Genomic DNA, 26,881 nt, shown 5'->3' with positions numbered 1-26,881 from the left:
TAGATTTTAGGTTTGTTTTATCTACTTTTTCTAACGGAACCTGTTGTAACTTTTGATCTGTTCAAGGACTGTCGGAAAGTTCGAACTCTGACGATAATGTCTGTTTTTACAGTTTTTCCTCTACGATAAACCAAGTATTTTTGGCGATATTTTAAAGAAAACATACCTTTCACACCAAAATATAATAATTCTGTTGTCTTTCTGGCTTCATGGTTGAAGACGATTTCGTCACATTAAGTCAGTAAAAGGTGAAACTTGTTCCTGTCAGCATAAGATTATCTGCTACAGAATAAAGTGTTGGTGCTGGAATAACACTTCTGACGCTTTATTAGCTCAGATTATCACTCTGACGCTCATTTTATCCTTTCTCTCTCCACCTTCTGCATTTCCTCGTCCTCATTAATCACCTCCTCCTCTCCTCACCTCTCCTCTCTGCTTCATTCCCGGCTTGTTCACCTCTTCTCCTCTCTCCTCCCTCTCTCTCCCTCTCTCAGGTGAGAAGTGTCGGAGCTTCATTGATCTAGCCCCGGCGTCGGAGAGAGGTGAGTAATGACCGTCATTAGGCCTCGCCACCACTCCCTGCCGCTCCCCACCTGTTCGTTAAGACCAGAGAAAACCAGGGGAAAAACAAAAACACATATGCACACTCACACATCTCTTTTCCTCTTCTGTGTTTGTCCTCAGAAGCTCAGTCTGGTCTGTGGTTGACACATTTATCAGCAGAGAAGAAAATGTGATTTCTAAGTATTATCTACTGGCTTCTCAACCACAACCTGCTGCTCAGAAATGTATCCTCTAACAGTTCGGAAACATTAAAATATAGACACAAAATTTCTGATAAATCTGTAAAAGTAATTTTATCTGTCGGGCTGCAAGGATGTCTAGCTGAAAGGAAATTGTTGTGACGTGTCCTTAAATAAAGAAACCAAAGACATATTGACGTCAGAACATCTGAGTGAAAATGAAAGTTTAAAGTGAGAGAATTTCAGGGACAGATAAGTGCAATTTAGTGCTCTGCTTTCTGTTTGCAGCCTCAATAATATTGGCCAATATGGTTTGAGTGGACTTTGGTTGCCTGTAGGTGCAATCACAAACAGATATCTGTTAAAAGAGATCATAGAAAAATGTCATCTGGACCTGAAATATCGACACAAAAGTATCAATGAAGTTGCCGATCAGACTGTGTTTTTAAAATTCAATCAAGCTAATTAATTTAAGGGGTTTAGTGAAGGCGGATAATATTTTACCCGTAGGACGAACAAGTGGTATATAGAGACAGTTAAGACAACACAAGGGAAAGCTGTGGACTAGATATAGCTGCAAAAACATGCAGCTTTAGTAATTTAGTAATTTTCTATTTTCTACTTGTTGAACATTTCTCTTTGAAAGCCTGAGGAAAATGGGTCGTTCAAGACATTGTTCAGAAGAACAGCGTACTTTGATTAAAAAGTTGATTGGAGAAGGGAAAACTTATAAAGAGGTGCAAACAATTATAGGCTGTTCAGCTAAAATGATCTCCAATGCTTTAAAATGGAGAGCAAAACCAGAGACACATGGCAGAAAACGGAAGACAACCATCAAAATGGATGGAAGAATAAGCAGAATGGCAAAGGCTCAGCCAATGATCAGCTCCAGGATGATCAAAGACGGTCTGGAGTTACCTGTAAGTGCTGTGACAGTTAGAAGACGTCTGTGTGAAGTTAATCTATTTACAAGAATCCCTTGCAAAGTCCCTCTGTTAAAAAAAAGATATGTGCAGAAGAACATATCAACTGGCCTAAAGAGAAATGGAGGAACATTTTGTGGACTGATGAGAGTAAAATTGTTCTTTTTGGGTCCAAGGGCCGCAGACAGTTTGTGAGACGAGCCCAAAACTCTGAATTCAAGCCACAGTACACAGTGGAGACAGTGAAGCATCATGATATGGGCATGTTTCTCCTACTATGGTGTTGGGCCTATTTATCACATACCAGGGATCATGGATCAGTTTGCATATGTCAAAATACTTGAAGAGGTCATGTTGCCTTATGCCGAAGAGGACATGCCCTTGAAATGGGTGTTTCAACAAGACAATGACCCCAAACACACTAGTATACCAGCAAAATCTTGGTTCCAAACCAACGACATTGATTTTATGGAGTGGCCAGCCCAATCCCCGGACCTTAATCCAATTGAGAACTTGTGGGGTGACATCAAAAATGCTGTTTCTGAAGCAAAACCAAGAAATGTAAATGAATTGTGGAACGTTGTTAAAGAATCTTGGAGTGTAATAACAGCTGAAAGGTGCCACAGGTTGGTTGACTCCATGCCACACAGATGTGAAGCAGTTATAAAAAACTGTGGTCATACAACTAAATATTAGTTTAGTGATGCACAGGATTGCTAAATCCTAGAAACAAAAAAGTTTGTACAAAATAGTTTTGAGTTTATAAAGTCAACGGCGGACACTGCTACTTTTTTTGAACACACCCCTTTCAACTAATTACCCAATTGCACAGCCTTAAGAGTGTGCATATCGTGAATGCTGGGTCTTGTTGGTTTTCTGAGAATCTACTGCACCTACTGGTACCTTGTTTGCCATGTAGCAATAAAAAATATACTAAAAACCTGGATTAATCTGGTTAGTCACATTGGACTGCTATTTCTTTTGAATACTACTGTAATTGTGGTTTTTGTTGTTAAATTTTGGGTAATTTTTACATCTTTTTTGGTCGTTTTGTGTCTTTTTTCCCAAGAAATTCCCTCATGGAAATTCACTCTTATGGGAACTGACATCATCTGACATGAATTAAAGAAGGCTCACTGAAACCACAAGGATCTCAGCTTTACAGTGCTAGCCAATTCATGTAATTTAAAGCCTGTTTAGGGAGCCCAGTATGCACAAATATTCAAATACAGTGGGGGAAAAAAGAAAATGTTGATGCATAAGAAAAAACATGTGGTTTTTGCCTTAATATGCATGTTAACAGTTTATAGACATGTCTGTAAAGAGGAGACTTGTGGGAACCCATATAGCCCATTTTCATTGAGATAGCATGCTTTTCACCAATGGATTCCTTAGATCTTCTAGTTTCATAAGATACATATGATGTGAAAATGAAGCCTGCTACAGCCCTGTGAGTCCGCCGGCTGGCCGATGAGCAAAATGTCCCGCAGGTGGAACATCAGAACGTATTACTTTAACATGCAGAGGCAATCTCAACATTTCATTGCATTTTCTTTAATGTTTTACATAGTCATATAATAGATTTTCACTTGAACTTTTATGTAATTAATATTTGTGATGTTGAAAACATGTTAACAGCAGCTTGGAGGTGGTCCAGGTTTTATCTACTTGCAACAACTGGCCACCATTTTCCAAAATGGCGGCCAGCCATTACAAGTAGTGGTCATCACAATGCGATATCCGATGGCCCAATATCCAGTCTTTTTCTAAATATATTAAGCTATGAATGTACCAAAATTGGTGCTTTTATCGCAAATAGGTTAGCTATGCCACCCCACTATTAAGGATATTGAATAATTGAATTTCTGCTCTGACGATAATAAATGTTAATTTTCCAGGCATCGTATTCGTCTTTGATGCCTCATTGTCATGTTGTTAATCATCATTAGTGTTTTGAAATGTTTCCGTCTCGCCCTTATTAAATCTTCTCTGTATTTGTTTTAATTCGATCCTTTACGCAAAACAGACACATGCACATATTTCTGTGCATCACGAGGCGGAATATAATGAGGGAGCTTCTCCTGCAGATCAGAGCAGGTTATTTCTAACAGCACTCCGTGTTTATAATCCTGCAGCTCATGAAAGGAATACGTGAGCGTCCAGAAGAAAGGGAATACGTTGGTGCGTGTGGGCGTCGCCTCTATTTCTCCGTTTCATGCAGAGCAGGTAGTTAATAATGAAAATTGTCTGATGGTTTCATCTGTTAATGCCATCTGGAAGAGAGAGGAGCAGAGTGTGATGATGTATGGAGCGGGCCGACCTTGCCTCTCACACACAAGGATACAATATGTTAATCTGGCTTCCTTTGAGCCCGACATAACACACAGCTGCTCCTCAGTCACATCCAACTTCTTTCTTAATGAAAACACACACAACAAAATCCAATCTAATTACAGGAAAACACTCTGAGAGTCAGGGTCAAAGACTTTAAAAACACTGCAGCCGTCAGTGCACCTGAGGAGCAACCAGCAACCGAAGTCTGTTTAATGTATCCCTCAGTTTCACTTGTTCAGTTCTTTATCACACTATTTTTTGTACATTTAACCTCAAGACTTTAAAAAATACTGCAGTTATGAGTGCACCGGAGGAACAACCACCAACCAAAGTCTGTGCAGTTTTCACAGACATTTCATGGCATTTAAAATATCCCTAGATTTCACTTTTTTTTCTTCATAAAACTGTTCAGTTACATTTTCTGTGCATTTTATCTTTTCTTAGTATTCAAAGTATCCCTCAGTTTAACTTTTCGTTTTTTTATTAAACCACTTTCTGTACATTTTATCTCAGGATTTAAAAAATAATGTGGTCACGTGTGCACCTTAGAAACATATAACTAATCACCAACCAAACTCTGTGCACATCTCTTAGCATTTAAACATTTCTTGTACAATAGCAGTTATAATTCCTGTGCATTTTATCTCAAGATGTTGGAATTTTAAAAATACTGCGGTCGTGAGTGAACCTGAGAAACTAACTACCAACCAAACTCTGTGCAAATTTCTAAGCAATTTAAATATTCCTAAATTTCACTTTTTGTTCTCACTTTACATTTCCTGCATGTTTAATCTATGAATTTTGAAAATACTGCTGTCACGAGTGCACCAACCAAACTCTTTCTAAATTTCTAAGCATTTTAAATATGCCTCAATTACACTTTGTTTCTTTATAAAACTCTTAAGTTTCCTGCAAGTTTTATCTCTCAATTTAAAAAAATACTGCAGTCACGTGTGCACCCGAGGAACACGTAACTCACCACCAACCAAACTGTGCAAATTTCTTAGCATTCAAAACATTTTTTGTACTTAATTCCTGTGCATTTTTGAATTTTAAGAATATTGCAGTCATGAGTGCACCTGAGAAACAACCATCAACCCATTTCTTTTTTAGCATTTAAAACTTTGTTGTGCCTTTTTTCTCAGCCTTTTAAAAATACTGTGGTAACTTCCTGATGAATTTACAAACCACCCACCAAACTTAAAATATATCTCAAGTTCACTCTTTGATTCTTTATAAAACCATGCAGTTCCATTATTTTATAACATTTTCTCTCAGGATTTAAAAAAAAATATTGTGGTCATGCACCAACCAAACTCTGCAGTTTTGTTAGCATTTAAAGTTTTTGAAGCATTGTATCTGCCTCCACCCTGTTGCAGAATGTAACTGTGCTTTATTTCTTTAATATGGGCTGATATATGAGGAGCTGGGGCTGATCAGAGGGAACGAGGAGCAGCTGGTGATTGGGTGGAGGAGGGAGGTGGGAACAGGGGTGACAGTCAGCTGACTGGGGGAGGAGGGGAAGCTCAGAGGCATCAGGTACCTTTCCGTTATCTGGATTCACTAAAACTAACAACCAAATTCAGTCGAAGCGATCAACTTTGTACATTTCCAGGGTTTCCCAATCTAGTTATGACAGTATTCAAATGAAAGTTTTGGTGTTTGCAGCATCACAAACATGGACAAATCACATCAACAAATCACAGACGAAGCTGCTGGACAGAAGAACACGTAAAAGATGGAAGAAAATTGAAAAAAAAACTCTCAATCTCAATCTCAAAAAATCTCAATACTCCAAAAGTCACTTTGTGCTCTTTACATTAAAGAGGACAGCATCTAATGAAATCTACAGATATTTTATATAACACCTCTGCCCCATCTAGTGCAGGTGTGAATCAGCGTATAGGCCCCACGATACGATTTTATCCCGATACTTGAGTCACGATACGATATAATTACAATTTTAATTTTAATTAAATCAAGAATTGTTTCGTCAAATAAGAGAAAATTCTCAGTTTATTCATCTCACTTCAGTCTTTTTATTTCTCCACAATGAGAGTCAAACCCACAGACTGACCAACAAAGTATTCAGTCAAACTGAACTGAACTGATATCAAACATGTATGGACGACAACAACTGCAGCATTTTATAAAAAAAAGAGCTTCACTGCTCTGTATAACTTCAATACGGAGCTGTGTCCGTGAAATAACGTTGCGATGGAGTCACATACCTGGTTCCAGTTTAGCATGCAGCTAAAACCATCATAACTTTGCAGCGTTATTTTGACAACTTTCCGACACGATATCCTGACACACATTGTAGCGACGCTGTCATACTTCCGGGAACGCCCCGGACTCAAGCACTCCCAATGAATTGAAATAATATTGCTAAGAAAAATATCACAACCCCCACCTCTACCATCTAGGGCACAAATTCTTCCACCATGTTTCTGCATAATATGACATCAAGCAAGTCTTGTGACAACATTTCTGATGATTTTCTGTTGGTTTGCAACCACAAGCCGCATTGTTTTCATTGTCATATGATGCATTGGTGATAATAATAATAATAATACATTTTATTTGTAAAGCACTTTTCACTGTTAAAAGCAATCCCAAGGTGCTACAGACTACAACAAGATTATAACAGGTTAAAAAGCCAAAGCACAACAATACATTTAATAAAAGGCCTTTTTAAAAAGAGTCTGTTTTTTGTGGAGCCCTCAGGTGGTCTGGGAGGAAATTCCACAGGTGGGGAGCGGCAGAAGGCCCGATCGGCCATAGTATGGAGCTTAGTCCTGGGGGGGTCCTGGGGGTGTAAGGTGTGTTTGTTTCCGGAGCGGAGGTTACGTGAGGAGGTTTGTGGTGTGAGGAGTTCTTTGAGGTAGGGTGGGGCATTTCCATGGATGCACTGATGGGTGAGTAGAGAGATTTTGTAGTCGATCCTGGATAAAACAGGAAGCCAGTGGAGTGAGTGAAGGATGGGTGTGATGTGGTCATATTTACGCACCCTCATCAGGACCCTAGCGGCGCTGTTCTGGATGTATTGCAGTTTTTGTAGGCTCTTGCTAGGAGTCCCGATGAGGAGTGCGTTACAGTAGTCCAGTAGTTAGAGTGCAGATGTTTGATTTGACCAGGGCTGTAGGAAAAGGGTCCAGGGCACAGGTGGAAGGTTTCATCCTGCGGATTTCCTCAACCTCCTGCTCAGAGATGTCGGGGAAGTAGCAGAGAGGCTGGAGAGTCCCAGGCTGTGGGTCGGCAGTAGGGACAGACAGAGCAGGGGAACGGCTGGTGTTGACTTTTGTCCTGAAGAAGGTGATGAAGCTGTTGCACGGCTCTTCTGTGTAATCGGGGTGTGAAAGGGTCTGTGGCTTGAGGAGATGATTTATGGTGGAGAAAAGCTGTTTTGAGTTTCCAGGACTTTTGTTTATGATGTTAGAATAGAACTGTGAACATGCTTTTGTGAGTGACTTTGAATAGGCCTTTAGGTGTTCCTGATAGGCCTCTTTGTGAACAGTGAGTCCAGATTTGCAGCACGCCGCTCAAGTACACGCCCAGCTGTTTCCATGGTCCGTAGCTCTGGGGTGAACCAGGGGGCTGTCCGTGTGAAGGTGACTGTTCGTGTTTTAACAGGGGCGTGGAGGTCCAGGATACTGCCTAGTGTGTGGTTGTAGAAGTCAACTGATTCATCTGCTGATGTGAATTTGGCAGAGGGGATGTGATGGAGGTCTGAAGTCATGGTGTCTGGGTTGATGCTTTTCAGGTTTCTGAAATGAATTTGGCATTTTGGTTTGATGTGGAGTTTTAACTCCGGTGATATGGTTTTGTGATCTGACACTCCCATATCGTACACCGACAGATTTGTGATGATTAATGCTGCTTTAAGATATTTCATGCTAAAGTATCAGAATCCAGCACTGTAGAATATAAACTCGTCATTACACCCAAACCTGCAACAGGAACTCTGAACATTAAGATGTGCATTAAAACTATCATCATCATGCAATAAGTGAACTTATTTGCAGCAGTTTTTGCAGCTTTACTTTTCTCCAAACTTTGATTAAATCCGATTGAAACTCCTGCAGACTAACAAACAAACAAACAAACAAACAAACGAGGGTCATAAAAAAAAAATGAAAATCATGTGCATGAAGAACAGAGAAGAAGTGGCAGCAAGTTGCATCTGATAAAAAATAATAAATTACAGTAAAAAAAAACTTCATTTTCTGGTTGCATGTGTATGAATAAAAAGAAAAAAAAGTCAGACAATAGACAACAATCTCGTAATTGATTTTCTGTGTTATTTAATTTCGAGCTGATATGATTAGTTAATTAGTCAGCAGACAGAGAATGAATCTGTGACAGTGTGAAGAACTGATTAATTGTTTTCTTTCTCTTTCATCTAATTTTCTCTGAGTTTTTATAACTGCCGTATAAATGAAGCAGTTTCAGTTTGTGCTCAGAAAACTTTTTTAAGATACTTGTTTAATTGATCACTCTGCAAATTAATTGAAATATTTAGAATTAGAGGCATTAATCATTAGTTCCAGCTCTGATTTAATTTGCTAAGAATTATTTAAGTGTATTAGAACGACTCTTCTGATTAAATGTTTCATCCCAAACGCAGCACTTTAGACAATTAATCTCGTCATTGCGGTTCTATGTGGGTCCAAATCTTCATAAATCTGTGTTCTCCGTGTGGAAATGTGTCGAGAAAGATGGAGTCAAAACTCTTGAGACACACACACACACACACACACACACACACACTGAGAGTAATTAAAGGTGTAATTATTAGAGACGAGGCTCGGTCTGATGAGCTCCTTCCTTCCTGCTATCAGCGCGTCCAAACACGTTTTATTTGCTGTTTTAATGAAGTCTCACTCTGATACATATTCAATCAGAACAGAAACAGGGCACAGCATTATTTTGGTCAGTATTGGTGCATTGCGAGTTTCCCCTTGAAGCCATTTTTCATTTGTTTCCCTGCAAATTAAAGCTGCAGCTAACAAGAAACCAGAGAGAGATACTTCATTAGAAATCAGTCTGAGGAGTAAAAGGTGTCGTTCATGTGGCTGAGACAGCTCAGTATTCTCTTCATACAGCATGTTTAGATTTTAAAGGGTTTTATGTTCTCAGTTCTGTGGGTAAATATGATGAAATCTCTCACAGTTGCTGATGTTAAACTCCTCAACACAAACTCAAATTTGCATGCAAGACTTTTCTTGACTTCTGACATTAATTTCTCCCCAGTGGCTAAAAATATTTTTACCATTCAAACTGCCTGTGAAAACGGAGCGGAGTAAAGTCTTGGCTAAAAATGGTCCTGGTCAGACAACAACAACTGCACTGTGGTTATGAGGTGAACGACCACATGGTGACATTAAACGTCTTAAGCCTGATTTTCAACGGCCACATAACACTTAACACATAACAACGCGGTCACCGTTGCTGACAACTGCCACCGTTGATCTCATTGTACACAAAAGGAACCCAGAATGTGTACATTATATAACAGTTTAATTGTGCAATAAAAGCTTGTGTGTGTGTGTGTGTGTGTGTGTGTGTGTGTGTGTGTGTATATATATATATATATATATATATATATATATATGTATATATACATATACGCATAAAAAGATCATTCTCACTGTACAGCACTTTCAAAACAAAAATGAGAAATGTCATTGTCGTACAAAAACAATTGTTATTGTTGGTAAGTCATTGGGTCCCCCCTCCCCGGGTCGTATTTTTATTTGTTTTTTCCATACTTGGCCCTAACACGCCGTCGTAGATATCAGTATTTCCCTAAGTGTGTTGTAAAAAAAATGTTATCATATAAATCAGTGGAAAGTCCACCTATTTGACCTTATGATTGCAGTTGGGATGCACCTTAATCTGGATATTACTTTTTTTTAAAACCACAACAAATAATGTGAGGAGGAGGCATCGTGCAGGAGGAATGAGACAAAAGCCTGATGTGGCGCAGCTGGATCTCTTTCCAACCCTCACAATTTAATACTTATATGTATGGAACAGTAACATTTTTTTACCAGGTTGTAAACATTGTTAATTGCTGCTGTAAATTTACAAAGACATTTTAACATTGGGGTCTATGGGGATCAACACTCTCTTGGAGCCAGGAACTACAGGATAAATTGGCTTCACTTCTCAGTGCTGGAGTGTTCTGCTTGAGGACGTGAAGTGATGCAATCTTAACTTTTAGACCACCTCACAACATCCCACACAACAAACACACTCTTTGTCCCACATTTGTTCTGTCTGCCCCCCTGAAGGGGAACATGAATGATGAACAGTCCACCAACAGTTGTTGAGATATTTCAGTCTGGACGTTCCCAGCCACAGAGTGACGCCGGCGGCAGAACAACAGAAAAAACTTCCTGAGCTTACTCACTGTGTTTGTCATCCTGAAGCTTCTGTAGTTTCTCCTTCAGATGATCTGAGCAGCCGTCACATTAATTTTGTACCTTGGCATTGTAAAGTGGTTAGCTCTGCTTTTATCGCTGACGGCCCCGGAGGTTCCTGCTCCTCCTCCTCGCTCCCCTTTTCCCCTCCTCTGTCTCTTCTCACTCTTTATCTTTATCCAACTTTAAAACCAAGTGTGAGAGATTCAGATCTGTCACTGCTCCTTCTCTCTCTCTGTCTGTCTTCATTAGGAAGTCTGTTTTTACGCTGCATTCACTGTCCCATGAGAAACTCTGTATTTATGAGCTTCCTGATGTCTCAGTAACTGTTAGATAAATTATTATGTAATTTGGTGCAGAGATTCATCATCTTTGTGCACTTTGATGATTCCCTGAGTGCTTATACTGCACCATCGTCGGGCCAAAATTCAATTTGTACAATACTTTGGGCAAATTAAAATTAATTTGATGCCACAGTTAAAATAGTTTACTACTTTCGGTTGGATTGCTCTGCAGTCGTTTTTAACAACATGTTGTTAAAGTCTTTGCTGAGGCTAATTACATTCACATCAGAACTTTACTTTGTGCTTAAACATAAAAGTGCTGCAGGTGCAGGGCTGTCTCTAAGAAGTAAGTCAGGTCATGTAGTATAAAGAGTGACAAAGTCTGCACAGTAAGGAGGATGCTGTGCATAGGCCAACTTTTCATACTTAACTAATGTAAGTTATGTTACAAATAGAAAAACGCACTCAGAGTGCAGATTTCCACCATGTTGAGAATCTCTTGCATAACAAAGCTCTGATTGATCCAAACTCTGTTCAGCAAATTAACATTTTAAAGGTTGCTTGCTTCTCATCTTGCAGGCAGACCAGACAAAGCCTGAATTCAGACTTTGTACACATCTGCATCATGTTGTAGTTATTTTTACACACTTTTGAGACATTTATTGCAATTTAATCCAAGCAAAGTAAGTTTGTTTTTTGGTTCTTACTTGCGTAGTAGCGACGTTCAGGCAGTCAGAGAGATGCAGTTCCTGGAGAAGGTGATGAAAATCATGAGCTGTGTGCACCTCCGGATGATTTAATACAGACATGGCAGCATTTGGTTTTCCAATGCTTCTGGATCTGCCACCACTGGAAGAGAACAGCAGGAGTGCTTATTTAAGCCATGTGCAATTAACATAAATAAAGATGATTTTGACTCAAGAGGTGCTGAAATAAAAAGAAAGAGGTTCTGCAATGCATAGGTGCTGCATAGTCCAAAATGTGTTGCAACAGACAAGGTGAAGCTTGTTTATAGCTCAGTCTGTCAGGCTGTTGGTAAGTTGTGCCCCCTACAGGCCAGAGGAGTCAATGACAATATAAAACAAACAATAAAACAGGTTTTTCACAAATTGCAAATCACCACAACAGGTCCTGCTCTCCACAGGCACTGTGGTTGCTCTTGTGGCTGGATTTTTGAAGATTACTTCAAATTTGGTCTCTTTTCATCAAAACCTTCAGACCCTTTTGTCAACCCAGTTCTCAAACGAGGTCTCGACCAGCCTGCCTCCTCCCAAGGAATTTTCATCACTTGGTGTTAACGAGGCCACAGACACTCTTTGTTCCTTTCTTGCCTCCTCTCTTAACAACCTCTGTCCTCTAACATCCAAACCCGCTTGTCCCCCCCAGTCCTTGGCTCACTGAAGTCATCAGAGAGAAAATGGGGCAAATCCAGGAACACCTCTGACCTCAGCAACTACCAACATCTCCTAATTTCTTTCACCTCTTGCATCAAATCAGCTAAAACCACATACTATCAGGACAAGATCTGCAAAGCCACTGATGCTTGGAAAATGTTCTCGGTTTTCAACTCGCTCCTCTATCCACCACCCACTCCTCCCGCCGCTCTGCTACCTCCTGACATGTTTGCCTCCTTTTTCACCGAAAAAGTTGCTGCCATCAGTAACCAGTTCTCTAAGCCTGACCAACGACAGCTGCTGCTACCACCCAACCGGGCTTCTCTCACTTCTCTACATCCTCTGACCGAGGAGGAGGTCCAGGTTCCTTTCCGAGTACAACCTGTACGACCCAAATCGGTCTGGCTTCAAACAGGGTCACTCTACTGAGACTGCACTCCTGTCTGTAACAGAATCACTACGTCTGGCTTGAGCAGCTGGTCAATCATCAGCTTCAGACCTCTCTGCAGCTTTTGACACGGTTAACCACCATATACTCCTCTTTTCACTCACAAAACTTGGTATTTCAGGTTCTACCCTCCGATGGTTCGAGTCCTACCTAGCAGGGAGATCTTTTAAAGTATCGTGGAAGAGAGAAGTGTCCAAACTACAAAACCTTTCCACTGGGGTGCCTCAAGGATCAGTGCTAGGCCCCCTTCTCTTCTCAATTTACATCACCTCACTTGGCACAATCATCCGCAATCATGGCTTCTCATACCATTGTTATGCTGACGATACCCAGCTGTTCTTTCCTTCCCACCAAACGACCCCACAGTCTCAGCCCACATTTCTGTTTGTCTTGTGGACATCTCCACATGGATGACAGAACACCACCTTCAGCTTAACCTCTCAAAGACGGAGCTCCTCGTCATCCCACCCTGTCCCACTTTATATCAGCCTATCAATCTTCAGCTTGGATCCATGCAACTTGTACTCACAAGCTCTACATGAAACTTTGGTGTCATGATTGATGACCAACTCCCCTTCAAGGTTCATGTATCCTTAATTGCCCGATCTTGTCAATTCTCCCTGTACAACATCAGGAAAATCAGACCCTACCTGACCGAGCAATCGACACAACTCCTGGTTCAGGCCCTTGTGTTATCCCGTTTAGCCTCTGCAGATGATCCAGAACGCAGCTGCAGGTCTGGTCTTCAACCAGCCCAGGAGAGCACATGTCACTCCGCTCCTCATCTCTCTGCACTGGCTCCCGATTACAACCCGCATCAAATTCAAAGCCTTGTCCCTTGCCTACAAAATAGCAACAGGCACAGCCCATGCTTATCTAAACTCCTTTGTCAAGGTCCACAAACCCTCCCGTCCACAACGCTCCTCGAGTGAAAGCCGCCTGGCTCCTCAACCGCTGAAGGCCTCTGCGTCTCAAACCAGACTCTTGTCCTCTGCAGTGCCCCGGTGGTGGAACGAACTTCCAAACTCCATCCGTTCCGCTGAGTCCTTCTCAATCTTTAAGAAGAGACTGAAGAGCCAACTCTTTACTGAACACCTTCACTCTTGATCTACACTGACGACGACAAGTATTGCACTGTCCACTCTTGCGACCTAAAAGCACTTGTATCCTGATGGACTCAAACTTAACCCACGGCACTTACTCTTGCTATGTTTCCTGACTTCATCCTTGCTTGTGTTGTATTAACTCTCATTTGTACGTCGCTTTGGATAAAATCGTCTGCTAAATGATATTGTAGAATTGTAGATTACGGCATGAAACTGGTCAGAGCAAGATATGAACCATGACAATATGCTGCTGTAATAGTGAAGGCATTTATTACGTTTAAATGATACAGCCTAATTAATTAAACCATGACAGTAGTTTATTGGAACTTTGGAAGAACTCTACTGCCTGTAATGTGAAAAATATGTGATTTTATACAGAAAAAGAACAGAAAGTTTGGAAACTCGCTCTCTCTGCCCATGTGGATTAATGTTCTATTTGATGCCTTGCTTTACATCTTTCCATTATAAACTCTCCTGACATCTCACATCATCTGCTGCTGGTTTGCTCCGAGAAATAAAACACAACAAACTTCTGATGCTATTCTCTAAGTCTCCTCTTTGCCATTGCTTTTAATTAAACTTTTTATTTTCTGTTATTAGACTCGCTGTCTTGTGCAAAACACTTTGAATGCAGTAACAAGGTTGCCCTCGCTTGCCTAGAGAGAAGTGTGACACAAAATTAGCTGTTGAGGGATCCTGCAGCTCCCTGAAAACTCAGAGAAAACTCAGCCTGGAGGTCACACAGTGCAACAGAGCAGATAATCCTGTTTAATTCTGTGTTGTGAGCTTCACACATTCAAGGGGAGCTCCTGCCTTTTAGAAATTATAAATGTGGAGAGCTGTGGAAAGAGAAGTTGTGGTGGTGAGAGTGGATCCTGAGGGCAGCTTCAGTTACAGGATGACAACTCGTCTCTGCTTTAAAAATGTTCACATTTCCGGAGCGTGAAGAAGTATGGTGAGGTTGTAAAACTTGTTCATCATCCTGTATAATGTCTCTCTCTGCTCTGATGGGATTTTTTCCCCTCCTCTCAGCCCAGAGGGCTCTGCCGACACAGTAAAGAGCCAATCAGTGTGTGCCAAACAAGCAGGTGGCGATATCAAACACACCCTACACTCTGCCACAATCAGAAACAAATACTTCACCTTGTTTTGAGCTCTAAGTGTCGTGTCCCACCTGCAGAGGAGAGATGTATCGGCATCAGACTCTCATCAGTAGTTTCTGGGTTACACAACGCTGGATGAATAATTGGAGGCAGAACAAATGGAGGGACGATTCAACGTCCCCCGCCCTCAGTTTGTGCCTGGAGGACGAAAATACAACAAAAATGGAAATTTAATATCCACATTTTTCTTTGCACATGAAAGGACCAGCAGTGAAGGTCAACATGCACCATTTATCAGATTTATAAAGGAAAAGGGGAGGGGAACGTTTACTTGTGGAGCACATTAATATGGAAAAGAAGAAGAAAAAATAATTAAATCAGAATGACTGCAATGGCAGAATAAGTATTCAGATAGTTTACTTGTGTAAAACATGAAAATACAAGTAAAAGTTCTGCATCAAACCCTAACTAAAGCAAAAGTATGCATTAACAAAATGTGCTTAAAGAACACCAAATTACTGATTTGTTCAATCCATAAAAAGTCTCAAAGACTGTAATATTGTTGTGCAACATCAAGGTAAATATCAGTCTCATCTGCATAATAGCGATAGTTGATTACAAAAAAGAGGCCCAAGGATTTATCTGAGGAGGCAAAGTTGTCCACTGGAACCTTTATTGGGAACCATTATAAGGGAAATTTAACTTGTAGAGCACATTTTATATGGAAAACAACAAGAAAAAAGAATGAAATCAGAGATTACAATGGCAGAAGAAGTATTCAGATTCTTTACTACTATATAAAAAAATATATATATCAGTGTCATCTGCATAATAGTGATAGTTGATTTAAAAGCATGATTTGGTCAAATGGAAGCAACTAAATTTAACAAAAAATGTGGCCATAGGATTGAGCTGAGGAGGCAAAGCAATCTTTATTAGAAACATTTACTAGGGAAATTTTAAACAAAGAGCACATTTTACATGGAAAAGAAGCTCCTTTACTTGTGGAAAAACTGAAATTACTCCACTAGAAGTAACAGCTCTGCATTCAAAACCTAACTAAAGTCAAAGTATGCATTAGAAAAATATACTTAAAGCATTGATTGGAGTGAAATGTTTTCCTCTTCTATCTGATGTTTCTGGATTCATATTCCTACTACATTAACATTGCTTTTCCTGCTGTAGATGTTCAAGCTTCTTTTTAACCCCTTTATATCCTGTTTGGTAGTTTAATCTGCGGCGATGCATCTTGTTCTATGAAAGTGTTTGTGGTGTAGCTGTCCTGTGACAAGCACGTATCCCTAAAAAGTCAGAAAAACAGCTGTTTAAAAACAATAAAGCACGCTCAGGCCTTCAGTAAAAATGCTGCAGTCAGCCTGTCAAACTGGATCTGACAGAAGAGATCCGATAACCTATATTCTATCATCCTTGCACTGGCTCCTGGTTAACTTCAGATTTGATTATAAGGTTTTACTTTTAAGGCACTACATGGTCTAGCCCCAGGAAACATCTCAGATTTTTTATTCATGTGCATGCAATCTCAGATCATACAATAAAACTCTTCTCACAGTCCACCGATGTCAACTTAAAGCTCAAGGAGACTTGCTTTTGTGCTTCTGTGCTTTTGCTGTTAGGGCCCCAAAACTCTGGAATAGTCTTCCGGATGGAAGGATGCAAACTGACCTCTTTCAAATCACTTTTATTAACTTGTTTTTATAAACTTTTAAAAAAACTTTGTGATGATATATTTTCCCTTTAGCCTTAAGAAGTTTAACACAAACATTTAAAATCAACACATCTGGAGATATGTGGTTTTCACTGGACAGGAAGGAGATGAAAAACAGGGATCTAGGTCAGTAAAAAAGTACAAAATGTATCTCTGAGATGTAGTGCAGAAGTTGAACAGAATGGAAATACCCAAGTACAAATACATAAAAATGTATGTACAGTACTTTTAAATGTACTTAGTTACATTCCACTTTAGGATCGAGAATGTGTGGTTACATTGTAACTTGGTTCTCCGAGTGAAGAGACTGTCACTCCAGCTACCCCTAGGTAATAGCACCAGTACCACACTGCGAAAAGTAAACCTTACTGAAGTAAAAGAACAAAAGTATCAGGTTTAAAATGTACTTACATTATCAAAAGAAAAAGTACTCGTCATGCAGAATGGACCCACTCAGATTGTTTTATATATTCTGTTATTAGACTATTTGTATCAATGCATTTATGTTAGCAGCGTTTTAATCTTTGAACTGCTAAATATACTGTATGTATCTTAATATACTTATGATGTTTAATATAAAGAAATGTCTAATACATTTAGATTGTTCCTGTTTTTTCATGTTAAATCTCAACCTGAAAAGTAACTAAAGTTGTCAGAACTCTTGTCACCTGCTGATACGACAGATTTCTAATCAATTCTTCCTTCTTTTATGTTTTCTCTCAAGTTTGTACCATAATTTGTCAAACAACCTCCTTCAGTCTTAGCCCTGATCCGTCTCAATCCGGTCTGAAACCTCCTGAGCACAGACAGATCTCACCTGGTGGATCTTCAGCAGGTCTCTGTGGTTTTTCCTCCCCAAGCGTCGGATGGAAAAGCTTCAGATGTTTGATAAGTCAAAACTATGACCTCCAGAGTCCAGGAGCTTTTTCAACATCCTGTTCCTTTTTTATGAACTACCGTATCAGTGAGCATGTCAGAGAGAGCGACACAGAGCGAAAAAAGGGAAATACAGTCAGAATACGAGGAGCGCCATATCCCACAAGTCATTGCTGCATTCAGTTTGATGTGTTTCAATTTCTGGCACTAACTCCAGTCTTTGTGCGTCGTATGAAAGAAAACGCTGCTCCAGAAAGACTTTCACTTAAGATCTTCACATGAGAACATGAACATTTTAAAGTAAGAACATTGTTTTTATTCACACCCTGCTCTGGGTGGGGAAATTATTTAAAACATGCAAAAAATAACATTTAAAAGCAAAAGCTCTATAGCCAGATGCACAAACATTAGACATTTAGAGATTTTCTACATATACAACACTTTTCAAGTGCCCACAAGTGTCATGAATTTTGGGAAATAAATGTGGTTCTCCACATACTGTACATATTGAAGTACTGTCATGTTTCCAGCCTCTCCTGTCCTCTCTTCTCTGCTCTGTGTAAACAGATTTTCAGTGAATATTTGTCTCGTGACCGTTGGTCTCGAATCAATCATGTCTTCACAGTGTCTCTGAAGAGCAGAATTTAATGTTTTTAACAGGATCTGGTTAGTGCAAACGCTTTATTAAAATGACACATGTAGAATAAAGAGATTCTGACACAAATATCAACATTTTAAGCTTAGTCTTGGTCACCTTTTAGAACAGAAACTTTCTTTCGCGATGATCGATTCAAGGACTATCCGAAAGTTCAAACTCAGATGCCTGTTTTTTACAGTTTCTTTCTACGATAAACTGTGAATACAAAAAAAACTAAAAACATTGTGAATTCATCTATTGGCAGGCCACTTGGCACCCTAAATTGAATATTACTCCAGAATAATAGATTACCTTTTAATTGAGTCATAACGCGACTTGATGTTTGGAAATAAAACATTAAAGAATATGTATTTAAGTGGTTGTGTTGTGTTTTTTCAGGTGTGTTGTGGTTGTCGGTGGTGTCTGAGGTGCTCTACATCCTGCTGCTGGTGGTAGGTTTCAGCCTGATGTGTCTCGAGCTCTTCCACTCCAGCAACGTCATTGACGGACTCAAACTCAACGCCTTTGCCGCTGTCTTCACCGTGCTGTCGGGTAAGACTGGACACTCAAAACCTTTTGACAGTTTGTTTGAAGCAGGTGAGGTTGTGCAAGAGAGACGGACATGATATTCCTCTGATGCTCCTCCACAATCAGATGTGCTCCGAGGATAAAGACGGAGACTGATGCAGATTTGTGAGACGTCCTTTAGGGTTGGAGGTTATCCCCTGGAAGCCCTCGCTGTGTAGGATTGTAGGATTTTTCTCCCAACTCATGTTAAACCTCTTACACAAGAAGTTGGCTCTGTGTCCTACGTGTTGCACGCTGCTCTCCTCCTCCTCGGGCCTCTCTGAGGATGTTTCCAACTGACTCTTTTTATAGCAATGCTTTTCTCTTCTTTTTTCAAGTGATGGATTTCATCTGAATTAAAATTCCTAACCCCTTAGCGTTCAGCCCCAATTTAAAGAGAATGATGAACAGTAGATTTTTAATGGGAGATAGCAGGTCAACAGCAGATGCCACATAGAAGTGGTATACATCATCTGAAAGCTGGGAACCTGAAGGTTAATTGGAGATGGTACAAGCACAAAATATACGTATCTGTAAAGGGGAGACTCGTGGTGAACCATAGAACCTGTTTTCACTCAGATGTCCATCTCCATGTGAAAACAAAAATAAACGACTTTTAACATAACTTCCATTTTTTTCCGTAACTTAGTTACCTGGTAGTCATGACACCCTCGTAACTACTTCACTTCCAGCGTTTACATGCATTCATTTACTGTTTAAACAGTCTTTATTGCCCTAAACTTAGGTCAGTGGTTTTGTAGCCTAAACTCACAGAAACGGCAGCTTATTTTACAACTGTGAACAGTACATGTATGTATAATGATGTGTTTATAATGATCTGTTTTTAGAACGCTCATATGTGACTTTATGGGTGGTATTAACAAACAGTGTATTCTGTCAATTAGGTTGGAGATCTTGTTGGGTAAAATTTTGCTCCAAAGGAAGAAATGTACATTTTTAAAGTGGTCCCGTGACCCGAAGTTAAAATATAATAATAATGGGTTTTAACAGAAGTGCTCGACTGATCATTGATATCAACCCCAAAAAAGGCTGTAACAACTGAGACATAATTGAGCATGCTGATGGACTTCAGAATCTAAAGCCATACATTACATTAGCTTTTACATGATGTCCACCACTTCTATGTGACATCTACTGTTGATCTGCTGAATCCACTGACCCCAACCCCCAATTTGTGTCCAATTGGGCAAAACAGTAGCAAATCCTGACATATAGGGAGGGAATGAAGCCTCAGGAAGTATCGGGTGACTAAGTGAGGCATAGCTTAATATGGCAAATAAAATGAAAATAGTATTTAATGCATGCATGCGTATAAAAAAAGTATATAAACATCAACAATATAATTGTCTGTGCAATTTATTTTTTATTTTATTTCTTATATATTGGTTTGCACTCACTGACACACACACTCACTCACACACACACACACACACACACACACACACACATTTCCTAGAAATCTGCCATCAGGGCGTCAAGGTCGAGGAGAAATGATGATCTCTTTATGGTGAACTATAAATCTGGAGCAGCATTATTTACTGTGGCGCGCGCACACACACACACACACACACACACACACACACACACACTGATTACAAACACAGAAACGTGGCTGTAACCCATCACACACTTCCATGTGACACACACACACCCAAAGGTTGGGATGTATAACGTCTGCATTAATGACCTTCTCTCTCATTCACTTATTTACATTGTGGCTCCTTTGATTAACTGTATGCTTATGAGTGATTGTGTCTCCGTCTCTAATTGATTGGGTGTCTTACGTTAAATCAATTGCTGCTGTGTAATGACTAATTATGACGGTTACATGTGTTCTGATTTATTACTGATAATATGTTGAGCTGCAACTAAGAGGCGAAGTGATTTACTGCTGTTTTGTTAACGGTAATTATCACGGCGGATTATCTCGAGCTGAGGGCTGCTGCTGTTACGTAAGGAGGAGGAAACACTGAGGATGTAGCTGCTCTATTTTAGAGCCTCGAGATTAGTGAGGTTAAAAGTGTAAGGTCATTCAAATCAGAGGGGTTCATCTACAGAACAGCAGATATGGAAACACAGTTTTTTAAGATATCTTTCCATCACAAAAGGAGGATTTTGAGACACTGGAGGAAATGCTGGGGATCATCATCTTGGGATCATGAATATTCAGAGAAAAAAATAGTTTTTGAGCTGTTGGCTGTAACCTCCTAGTCTCATAGAGTCACTTCCAGTTGACAGGTGGATTTTATTTTAGGCATATATAGACAAAACAAATTGTTTGTCAATACGACCCAAAAAGACCACTCACCCGATCCTTCCTGAGGCTTCTTTTCCTCCCTATTAGTCAGATTTGATTGTCAGCGTTCTGCCCACAAATTGGGGGTTGGGTCAGTGGATTCAGCAGATCAACAGTAGATGTCACATAGAAGTGGTGGACATCATGTGAAAGCTGGAAGCTGAAGATGAATCTGAGATGCAACACAGCACTGTAAGTCAACTTGTTTAAGTCAGAAATCTGTAATATTAGTTAAGGTGTATAAGGGTTTAAAATAATTAATGTATGGATTTCTGAAGTCCATCTGCATGCTCAATTATGTCTCAGTTGCCATAGGCATCTTTGGGGTTGAAATCATTTGTTACACACATTTGGTGCTTTTTTAAAATATCCAGAATTGATAAAAATGGTCAAAAATTCTCCAAAATACCACATTAAGACACCAAGACCTTGAGGAACACCATAAAGAAACCCACGCTGTGATTTCAAAACCTTTGGAGATTTCTGTATTTTTTGTGATTAGATGGAGAGCACTTCTGTTTAAACCTTTTTTATTCACTTAACTTGAGGTCAGGGGACCACTTTTTTCCCCATCGAAAAAATAACATTGGAGCGCTATTTTACCCAACATGATCTCCAACCTAAACGTCAGAATAGACCGTATTACTTTATATACCTAAATTTACTTTATTTGTTCAGCAGAGCGTTCTCAAAACAGCACACGTCTTTATACAAACATGTACAGTTCACTGTAAAAAAAAAAAAAAAGGAAAGGCTGCATTTTCTGTGAGTTTAGACTACAAAACCACTGACCTAGGTTTAGGGCAAAAAAAATCCTGGATAGGCGTTTTAAAAGACAGTTTAAACAGGAAATAAATACATGTAAATGCTGGAAGTGAAGTTATAACGAGGATAACGTTAATATCGGAAGTGACATAGTTACGTTGCACTGGAGTAGGCTTCTATTCACCCATACAGATGGGAATGACTGAATTATTTGAGTATTTCATATTTTGTGTTTATTTGTGCCTGTTTGACACAGAAAATGTTGCTCATGATAATGCTTTGTGTGTGTGTGTGTGTGTGTGCGTGTGTGTGCGTGCGTGTGTGTGTGTGTGTGTGTGTGTTGCAGGTCTTCTGGGTATGGTGGCCCACATGATGTACACTCAGGTGTTCCAGATCACAGTCAGTCTGGGTCCTGAGGACTGGAGGCCTCACAGCTGGGACTACGGCTGGTCCTTCTGGTCAGTCTGCACACACACACTCACACACTTCTGAAGAAACTTGTTGTGTTTAAACAGCTGCATTATAAATGAAGGACGAATGTTTCTTGTTTTGAAATGAGAGAATACATGATCGTCCAGTGATCCATTGGTGTCTAAAGCACCCGAGTGGATAAAGAGACGGTGAACAAAGATCCATGCGTTGAGTCATTTATTAATCAGCTTGTCAGGATGTTGCTGGAGGCTCTGTGTGTGCTGAGGTACACGCAGAGCCACACGACTCTTTTTTCTGGGATAATTAGCCAGAAAAAACGCACCTTGACCTCCGTCGCTCTCTGCTGGAAGGTAAAGCCGCACTGCAGCTGCTGTCTGAGCTCATTTGTGGATCAAGGATGGAGAAACTCAGAGGACTACTCGTGTAATCCAGGCTGGCTTTATAAAAAGCTCAACTTCAAAGTTGGTTCTTTACTCTGGAAACACAACAGGTGCTCGTGCTGCTTCCGAGGTCACAGATGTGCTTTGAACCCCAGAAATGATTTTTTTTTTTTTTAGCTCCTGACTGTGTTGGAAAGTGCATTTACTTAAATATTGCACTCAAAGATCAACTTTCTTTTTCCTAAATTTATACTGAACCCTTCCTAAAAAAAAAAATGACTTTGAAAAGTTAGTGCAGGACTCTGGGTGTTTCTTTCGTTAGCTCCTTTTCTTTGTCTCTTCCTGGTCTTTTTGACACCAGCAGGCTCATAATTATAAACAAGAATAACACAAGAATGAACATTTTCAACTTCAGTATAAACTAATTAACATTGTGATCCATATTGTACAGTACAAATTCAACGTACATTTCTTTTACATTTCTAAGTGTTTGTTTTGTGTGTCTTTGTTGTGGCAATTTTTAGACTTTTTTTTTTTTTTTTTTTTTTACAATTTTAGTGTTGTGCCTCTTTATGGTCATTTTATGTCTTTCTTTAAGTCAATTTTCAACTTACTTGTGGTTACGTTGTAGTTGTGTGCATCACTGAGATTGTTTTTTAAACAATGTTTTGTGTCTTTTTGTTGCATTTCTGCATCTATTTTTACAATTCTAAGTTGTCATTGTGTACCTTTGTAGTAATGTTGGGCAATTTTTAGCCGTGTTATGTATCTTTGTGGTCATTTTATCTTTATTTTTAGTCATTTTTGCATTACTTGCATCTATTTTATGTCATTTGTATCTATTTATGGCAGTTTTGCATCTATTTTTAAATTTCAAAGTGGTTGTTTCATGCGGCTTTTTAGTAATTTTGGGTCGTTTGTAAACATGCAGTGTCTCTTTACAGTCATCTATTTTTCATTATTAGTCCACCTTTTTCTGGTTTACTTTAGATGTTTTACGTTCTTGAGATAGTTTAGCATCTTTTTAAAGTCGTTTTCTATCTTTTTGTGTCAATTTTGCATCCATTTCTAGTCATTTCTAAGTGGTCGTTTTGTGTGTCTTTGTAGTAATTTTTGCATGTATTTATCCTTAAGTTCTTGTGCATCTTAAATTAGCCATTTTGCATCTTCTTATGGCAATTTTGACTCAATTTTAAGTCATTTTGTATAAATTTGTGGCAGTTTTGCATCTGTTTTTAGCTGTCTTTGTTGTCATTAAATGAGGAATAACAAGGGATAGATCAAGTATCAATAGTTCAAACAGAACAAATAGAGGTGAGAAGATGTGAGCTACAAGTAATATGCCATCCATAGGATGAATAATTAGCAGCAGGTTTTTGTCGCGTTCTATGCGAAGTGTAGGTGTGTGTGTGGGCATATATGTTTGCATAAAGAAAGATGGAGAAGTTACAGTCCAGACTTTTTGAAGGCAGAGCAGAGATGATGATCTCATAGAATAATTTTACAATTTTGTAGATTAAAGTACCAATGTGCCTACAGGAATAAAACATGACGACAGAAAGAGGGGAATATGTGGAACAAGAACGTGTTAAAAGTCGATTTTCTCTGTCAGTCATTCCAGTGAAGGCTGCTCATTCAGCACCACGAGGGGGCCGTTCAGGATCGTTAAAGTGGAATAAAATCAGCAGGAATGATGAATGTCTACCAGAGCATGAGGCCAAAGAGCTCCTTCAGGACGAATAAAAAGTGTGAATGTGCTCTATTCTGAGGACGAAGGATGAGTGATGTGCACGCTCACATGTTCTGTTTAAAGAAGGGTATGACCCCAACCAATTGGAGCAAAGATCTACATTTCAGTCTGGTTTCTTAGATCTTGCTGTTTTCTGTTTTTTTAAATAACCAACAAGATCTTAATAAATGACAGAATAGACAGTTTGTCAGCACCACCCATAAAGACTCAGCGTTTGTCAAAATTAGAGTTTCATAGCGTGTCATTATACATACATGATTGGTTCGCAGTTGTAAAAATAGCTGCATTTTCTTTGAATTTATGCTACAAAACCACTGACCTAGGTTTCGGGGTAAAACTATTCTAGCTAGGTGTTATACAAGACCGTTTGAACGGGAAATAAATCCATTTAAATGCCCAAAGTGAAGTAGTTACGAGGGTGACGTGATTACCGGAAATTGCGTTAAAAAACGGAAATTACGTTAAACGTTGTTCTCTTTTGTTTTCACATGGGACACAAACCCTGTTCTGCAGGTGAATAACCCCAAACACCTGCCCGTCCAGTCAGAGTACAATGTGAGCTGTTAATCATGACTTTTCTCCCCCATTTTATAGCCTCAAATAACAAATTAAATAAACAATATTTCAGGAAAATGGACAAAGATCAGTGTGATAAGAACCACTGGCTCAAATAAGTATATAAAACTAGAATTATTCACTGATTCTTCTCTTTTTTTTCTTGTCTCTCTGGAACCAGCATGGCGTGGGGTTCCTTCACTTGCTGCATGGCGGCGTCTGTCACTACCCTCAACTCCTACACCAAGACGGTGATTGAGTTCAGACACAAGCGGAAGCTGTTCGAGCAGGGCCTGCGCGAGGAGCAGAACTACCTGGACCAGGAAGCCTTTCACTACTTCCGGGACCGTTCCCTGCAGTCCATCTCCAGCACGGTGGAGGTCTACCCGGGCCACGGCGGGAACAGAGCCGGGCTCGTCGTGGGGGGCCCCGGGCCTGGGCCTGGGCCGGGTCCGGGCCCCGGTCCAGGTCCAGGACGGGGCAAGATGAGAGCCACGTCGGCCTCCATAGACCTGGGGGAGAACACAGACTCGCTGGGGGAGGAGCAGTGCTGAGGGGAATCTGAGGGTCAAACTGTGAACCTTTGGGTCTGAACTGACCGCCAACACGAAAGCACAGCAGCCCATACTTTCTGTTTGAAGAAGAATTGGACAAGAAGAGCCGGACTTAGTGAGATATATTTAAAAAAAAAAAAAAAGAAATTAGGTGGATGTGTTCTTTATATATTAAATGAAACTCAATATAAACAGACTGAGATCTTTGTGGATGGAAAGCAGATGTTCTCCAGCATATTTCAAGGTGCTATGTGTAGTATTTTAACAAAGAAAATATTAATGTTGGTAAAAAAGCAAGATTACTGTTTGCAAGTTCTGTGGAAAATACTAAATAATGGTGAATGGTGACGAAAAAGCACAAATGGAGTCAACATTACTGTCAGTTACACAGAATGTTTTCTTGAAGAGTTCAAATCCCTGAAAATACTGAACTAAGTTGGGCTGTTTTATTGGTCATAAATTAATGTTATACCTAACAAAAGGTATATATTATATTTAATTCATAGTTATATTTCAGAAAGTGCAAACTAAAAACTAAAGACATCATTAGAAGAGAGTGTAGGTAGATGTCTCGGATAAGAGAAACCAACAGTTGCTGTTACGGTGGAACAACTTTTGTTAAAATCCTGAAGAAATGTGAGGTAAATGGAGCGGGAGCTAAACCAGATATAACATCAGGACTTTGACCTTCTATGTAAAGCTTCTTTCCCATATGAACTGAGAGAATAACAATCAGGTCCTGATACTGGACCTGATGAATGTTTTGTTATTTTCCTCTTATTTTTGTTCTTCAACACAAAAATAAGAGTAAAATAAGAAAAACCTACATGGGATTCATGTAACGTACGCAACAGACAAGTCTTTACTCACAGGGAAGAGTTGATGGACACAACTTGCCATGAGTTCAAAGAAACACCCCAATAAACCCATATAAAGGCAGCAGCCTGAAATGCAGAGTCCAAACTACAATGAAATCAGACAAAAGAAGAAAATAACCAACAGAGGATATTAGAGATGTCACTCTCAAATAAATAAAATAAACAAATAAAACTGTCCTTCAGCCTCTCATGTCTTTAGGTTGGTTTGCAGCTCAACACCTCCATGGTGCACTGCAACATAACAGTTATTGTGCACATTTCTTGTATTTTCTAAATTGTAAATCTCAATGACCCTTCAATGCTTGTAATTCTTCTGCTTTATTCTCTATTCAGAAAAAAACAGACTTGGGTCAATATATTCCCACCAAATCCCGTCGTCTACTGATGCTATTTCCTGTGTCCCACCCTCTTCTTCATTGGCTGTTGGCAACACATTTCTGTAGCTGGGTTGGTAATCAGTTCACATGATCTGACTGCATCCAGATTCGGCTAAAAAAAATTAAAACATGTTTGATTGACTGCGACTCAGACAGGTCTGTTACCCTCACACACTAACAGGTTTTTGTCCCCAACTGCTGCAGACTGCTGCAGACTTTGCCCAACTGGGAATCATGGGTAAAATCTGGTAGAAAATCTGGTAAAATCCTGTAATGTGTACTCAGCTTTAGGGTTACAATGACTGTA

General features: G+C 39.7%; 1 protein-coding gene across 1 annotated transcript in view; it reads left to right on the top strand.

The window, feature by feature from the left end:
* Positions 1–26,115, top strand: part of gsg1l (gsg1-like) — a 41,644-nt gene extending 15,529 nt beyond the window's left edge. The window contains exons 2-5 of the mRNA XM_059347962.1: positions 495–542; positions 18,399–18,551; positions 21,995–22,106; positions 24,947–26,115. Coding sequence (XP_059203945.1) covers positions 495–542; positions 18,399–18,551; positions 21,995–22,106; positions 24,947–25,319 — 686 coding nt within the window. The 3' untranslated portion in view covers positions 25,320–26,115. The remainder of the gene's footprint in view (positions 1–494; positions 543–18,398; positions 18,552–21,994; positions 22,107–24,946) is intronic.
* Positions 26,116–26,881: the final 766 nt, after the last annotated feature.

Source organism: Centropristis striata, chromosome 13 (genome assembly GCF_030273125.1).
Source record: "Centropristis striata isolate RG_2023a ecotype Rhode Island chromosome 13, C.striata_1.0, whole genome shotgun sequence".
Lineage (NCBI taxonomy): Eukaryota > Metazoa > Chordata > Actinopteri > Perciformes > Serranidae > Centropristis > Centropristis striata.
Note: the sequence above shows the minus strand (reverse complement) of the source record. Positions and strands in the feature narration are given on the sequence as shown.